The sequence below is a fragment of the Coturnix japonica genome, chromosome 1 (assembly GCF_054131305.1).
Source record: "Coturnix japonica strain WE chromosome 1, WE-NBRP24, whole genome shotgun sequence".
NCBI lineage: Eukaryota > Metazoa > Chordata > Aves > Galliformes > Phasianidae > Coturnix > Coturnix japonica.
This window is the reverse complement of record NC_140663.1, coordinates 98,118,620-98,124,619: the sequence shown is the minus strand read 5'-3', so window position 1 is coordinate 98,124,619 and position 6,000 is coordinate 98,118,620. Positions and strand designations below refer to the sequence as shown.

The following is a 6,000-nucleotide window of genomic DNA, read 5'->3' as shown; positions in this document are numbered from 1 at the left end:
AGGTTCAAGAATGTACCTGCACATACTACACGCACACAGCAATACCGAAATTACTACCAGAATGCTGTATGCAGTTCTCATGTCCACACTTTAGAATGGATTTTAAAACATCTGAATTTTCGGAAGAGCCGTAAAAGCTTTTACAGTTAGAGATTTCATCTACATAGGTTATTAAAGTTAACATATTTTTAATGTGAATAAAGTGTAAGAGTTTAAAACTAGAGTAGTTATTAGTTGTTCTAATAGGCAGCTAGCTATGTGGTGGCCAGCAGCTGTAACTAAACAGTTCCAAAACCGAAGAAGGACTAAGAGAGTATGGAAAATGAACTAGCTGAATCACTTGAGAGACATGGAGAAATCCTCACATTTGCAGAACCTACATGAAAACTGGCGTGTTTTTGGTTTTGGTTGGTTTTTTTTGTTGTTGTTGTTTTTTGTTTTTTTCTTTTTTTAAAGTATGTTCTACTGCACCCAGAAGATACAGGCTCCATGATGTAGAAATAACTAGATTGAATCCTAGGGATAATGGCATGCCAGTCAGAATATTTCATTACCATGGTCACTTCTGGCCTTAAAATCAGCTAGTCTTGTATTAGGTAGAAAGCTGCAGTGCATATAAGAACATTCAAACTAACAGATGATAATATAAACAACTCAAACTACAAATACAGTCAAACAGAATCAAGCAGAGCTGTGTTCATACATCATTGATTTGTATACCTTGCTGTTTCAATTAAAAACTCAAAATTATCCATTATGCCTCCAACTTTTACTTTCATATTTTTAAGTCTGTTTCAATGTATCTGATATTTACATATTATAGTATAATCATACCTACCATACCATGGCTTGGAGTAGGTTAATTGCATAGGAAGATTTACTATGTTTACATTTTTTTTCTTAAATTACTCTTTTTTTTTTTGTTTGTTTGTTTTTTGTTTTTTCAAAAAGCACAGTAAAGAGTCTGAGGACAAATTATTCAACTGTTTATCATACATAAGACTGCATGACTATAATACAAAGGGCTTGTCTTTTTCATTTAACGTTACAATATACACAGCAAGTCCGGACTAGATCTTACAATCTGAACACAGGTATTTAACCTTTTCCATGCTGTTTATGTTTACAATGCACAGAAGTCCTGTAACCAAACTGTGTAGTAAAGCACACAAAACTGGACTGTAACATAACACAGTATGCATAAGCACTGGATTTTGTGGTTTCTTCTTTATGTAGTTAGTTTGTTTTTTTTTTAATTGCTTCATTTTTTGGCGCTTGCTAAGGTGTGGCAACCCGTGCACACAAAAATACCCAGATTTCATATCACCCTTATATTCCTAGACAGCAGTAAGTACTGGATTCCTTTTTATATTGCTGAACTCAGTATCCTTTTTGTTTTTAAGGTGACAGCTTTCCAATCCCTGTAAACTTCTCTTAATCACTGAGTTTAAGAAGAAAGGAAAACAATCAGGAAAAAAACAACCCACTTTCATCCACAGGGTTGACACTTCAATAGAAAAGAAATATGGATCACTTGATAAAAAAGTCGTGATTTACCAAAAAAAAAAAAAAAAGGTAATCCCAAGTATTCATTCTCATGTACATGGTATTCAGCCTCTGTGCTGCTACTGAGTATAAAAAAGTCCACCTTTTAGCCTGAAAAAAAATTACTTAGCCACATGGAACTGATCAGTGTGAACTCCGGAATTTCTGCTGAATTAACTTTTAAAAGGGCTTACTGGCAGAGGTAGATCACTGCTTCTGTAATATATAATGGGCAAACAGTGTTAATCTGGGATGGGCAATCACTGAATCACTCTTATTCTTTCAGATGTTTTTCACCATGCTTTTACTTCTAATATTAATAAATCTCTGACTGGGCCCATAAATTTTGCAACTGCCAAGCTGACTGTGTTATATTAAGGCAGCATTACCCAAAAATTAGGCACCTGTTAAATACAGCCTTCTAACCTCAGGTCTCATGTGAGTGTTTTGCTTTACTCAGACTATTATTTTGGACCTGTTCATGCAATCAAGGTCTTGCCTTCAAGTTTACAATTATGTTAATAAGGAATACAAGAATCAAACTGCTGGTTTCATAGCTTCTGGATCTAGCGTCCCTTTTACCTTCAGAAGCCTGAACACGTTTATAATGTAACAGATGTTATAGTCTTGAAGTAGATGTCAATCTATTATGTTCAGTACACAGATTGCTGTAAATGTATTGGCTATGAATTCAACAACAGTTCCAGTTTTGTTTAAGCAATAGTACAGCCATAATTTTCAACTGACATTTAAAAATGGTCTAGTTACACCTTGTGTCAAAGTGCAGAACTGCTACATTATTGGTTACAGACATCTATGTGCTATAAAAACAGCTTTGGTACAATAAATTATCAAAAAAGAAAATAAATTTTTGTAAAATTCACAGCATAATTGTGAGGCAAAAAAGCAGTCACATAAAATTCTGCATTTTTAAAAATGTTCAGGATGAACAGAAGACGTCTTTGTGCAGAAGTAATGGTGGAGAAACCACGTGCCAAGAAAAAGCAAAAGAAAAAAGTAAAAAGCGGGAAGGGACACAGTTGTAGCTATTTCCATCAAACGCAAACCACTACTCCTGTGACCTTCAACCAATAAGGAAGTCAACTTTATGACACACGCAAAGTGACCTTGCAATACCTTACAATAAGTGGGTCACAAAAGTCTATTTTAAAAGAAAGGCCTCTTGAATTACCCATTCTCTGTGTTTTCAGCATTAAGGACCGTCTGCAAAAGCATGTCCAAAAGTGATTGCATCTGAAATGGTAGGCTCTTCTAACTTAAGAGTCCAAATCCATAAGGCCAAAGGTTATCCCAAAGACCACCACTTAGACCTCCCCACGACTGGCCAGGACCGACCCGTTGATTGCTTCTCAGTGCACCTTAGTTATGAAACCAGTCATATTTCAACACTAACTGACTGCGGTCTCCAAAATATGAGACACGCAGAATCCCATTACAATTGCTGCTTTGATCCTCAGTAGATTCAGATAAGGAGAGTTCTGATCACCGCCACTTATCATGCTTAATGTGCCTTACAAAATCCATTACAACCGTCCCTTTTTACAACTGAAGAATATATATTTGTGTGATCTGAAGGTCCCTCTTTCTTACAGTACTGCATTTCTGTGCCCATGTTTGTTTGGGGAACTAAAAAAAAATATACTTATCTTATTCACTCCTCTCCCACCCAAAAATTTCAAAGGGCCTTTTTGTAAATCATGTGCAATGCCATTAAAAAGAAACTAGTTTGCAACTACAGCTAACATTTGAACAATAATCCCTGTTGAATGAGTCTGAAAAAGGGGGGAAAAAAAACCAAAAAAATTTAAAAAAACCCCTCTTTCTCCCCTCCCCTCCCCAGTCCCCAAGAAAAAAAAAGCAAACTATGACTAGGTTGTGGCAAGTTAAAATGGGGGAAGCGAAAGGTGAACGCTACTATGCTATCTGTTAAGGTGGGTCCGGACATGGCTCTTAAAAAAACAAACCAAACCAAAAAAAACTTCATTGTCCCTTTGCAATCTTTTCAAGTCTAAAAAAATAGTCAGCTTTGCCCTCCTGTAGCGGTTCAGTGAGTTTATCTCCTTCTGATTCAAGCAGCTTTGCACTTTGTTTTTGGAAAAACACCACTTCTATAAAAACACACAAGAAACAAACTTAGTTTCAGTTTAGTCACGAGCTAGCCACAGGACTTTGCTGAACACAAACTCCTGTCATGGGAGACTCTTCTCTATCAATCCCTTGCCTCATTGCAAGGTGTCCTTCAGTCATGTAATGAGCAGGACCTGTATTAGCAGAAAACTGGTACGTTGGATGTCCAGCTATGCCAGTTTCTTGGCGCGGATTAGAGTAGACTGTTAAATTCATGTCCATAGCTCCATTTTGTCCAAAGTCCAAGGTATTAGCAGCCACTGGGCGGTTCTGATAGGCCTGATTGCCTTGGTTACCAGTAGAGGAGGAAGATGTAGAGGAAGAAGTAGTTGAGGAAGACAGGGATGTCATGGAGTGGTGACTGTGGCCCACCTCCATAGAATCCTGGGTGGAGGAGCTGTTTGTTGGAGAATTGTAGACCCTTGGCCTGGTCCGGCTACCCAAGGCTTGCTGTCCATGATGATGGTGGTGGTGGTGGTGGTGATGGTGGTGGTGAGAGCTATTTCCGTGATGATGATGTAATGCATTCTGTTGTTGAGGGGTTACATGGAAGGTGGTTTCTTGAACTGGATGGTTTTCAACAGTGACCTGTGTGGGAGCTTCAGTGGCTGTCCAACCAATCGGAGGAGGAAACTGTTGTCGAACCTACATTAACAGGAAAAGCAAATAGTGAAATGATTATTCATTTCTAATATACATTTCTAAATATAAAAAGTTTGTATTCTGAACTTTTTTTTTCCCAAACAATAAAAGTATGTCCAATTAATGATCTCACTGACAAATTAAAGTAAGCCAGATCTAGAAACACATCAATTTGTTGAATGAGTTAAATCACATACATGGGAGAAAAAGAATCTGTCAGCTGCAAAGTAGTATGTACAACCTTTTCTGGTTTCCATGGGCCTCTCCAGGAGCTGCAGCAGAGCTCCTGACCCACACCTGGTGCATATGCTGCCCTCCCCTGCTCAAGACCTTGGCACCAGCAGAGCTGTTTCTTTCTATAGTTAGTCATTCCTTTCTTCCAGTTGCTGCTGTACAGTCTTTTTTTTCCCCTTTCTTGAATCTGCTATCACAGAGGTGCAACCAGTGTCACTTCTTGGCTCAGTTCTGGCCAACAGCTGGTCCCTTTTTTAAGCCAGATGGAGCTTGCTCTTATCTAACTTGGGTCAGCTCCTAGATTTTTCCCAGACGACACCTGTGCATCCCCCCTCCACTCATGACATGAATCCCTGTCATGTAAACCTAATATAATTAGTTTCAGGGATTCAACACTCTCAGAAAAAATATATACATCAAACAGACAAAAGCTCTACTTCAGCATACCTGTGGGCTGTGTGTTTCACAGTCCATAGCTTGAACAGCAGCAGTGAAGTGTCCACCACTATGTCGATGCTGGTGTGTGGGGTCTGACCGTGCCCTTCCACTGTTGCTTGTTCCAGAAGATCCACCTATAAAAATCATAGCAACACAACAAGAGAAAAAATTTACAGAAGGTCGCAGACAACAACAGCATAAAAATTTGAACTGATTCGAACACAGGACCTATGATAATCACTCACAGTTGTGTAAATCTGCTGATTTTTTTTTTTTTTGTTAGAGCACTTTCCTGTTCTAGATAATATATAAATGCTTTCAATGACTGTGACTGACAGTGATATGACTTTTACCTGTGAAAGTCTCCTTTGATGTGATTCAGAAATATAATTTTCTGTTCCATTAAGGGGAAATCCTCACCTGAGCTTGAAGATGTACTGGAGGTGGTTCCTGAAGACTGCGACTGCTCCATAGCAGGACTCGTAGACACACTGTTGCTTGTGTTGGTACCTTCGTCTGCTGTTTTCTTAAAGAAACTATGCTGTAGGGCATAATAAGGTTGAATTCGTGTCTTAGGGTCATAATCAAGCATCCTTAAGATGAGGTCTTTGAACTTCAAGTAGTCAGCTACAGTATGACCCGATTCCCCAGCACGACGTCCACCTGGTCCTCCTGTTTCAACTCCTAGTATATTGTGAAGTTTACGAGTTCCAGGTGGTTTGTATTCCTGTTGGAAAACCAAGTCACATATATTAAGCCACTTCAATTCATGGTTTAATTTTGTCATAAAATAAGTCAGCCAGATCAAAGTAAGAAACTATTAAATACTATGTAAATTGTCACTTAATTGCCCTGTCTTACGACACCGAACAATGATAATAAACAATACAGCCATGCTTTTGGTAAGATAATGTAAAACAACGTAACATATCACCACTTCTTTTTTATTATTATTATTTTTATTTTTATCTTTTTAATGTATTTTCTGTATTT

General features: G+C 38.1%; 1 protein-coding gene across 1 annotated transcript in view; it reads right to left on the bottom strand.

Moving 5' to 3' along the window:
• Window positions 1–965: 965 nt before the first annotated feature.
• Window positions 966–6,000, bottom strand: part of DYRK1A (dual specificity tyrosine phosphorylation regulated kinase 1A) — an 80,362-nt gene continuing 75,327 nt past the window's right edge. The window contains exons 10-12 of the mRNA XM_015882419.3: window positions 5,428–5,734; window positions 5,017–5,141; window positions 966–4,338 (exon numbers count right to left, since the gene is read on the bottom strand). Coding sequence (XP_015737905.1) covers window positions 3,715–4,338; window positions 5,017–5,141; window positions 5,428–5,734 — 1,056 coding nt within the window. The 3' untranslated portion in view covers window positions 966–3,714. The remainder of the gene's footprint in view (window positions 4,339–5,016; window positions 5,142–5,427; window positions 5,735–6,000) is intronic.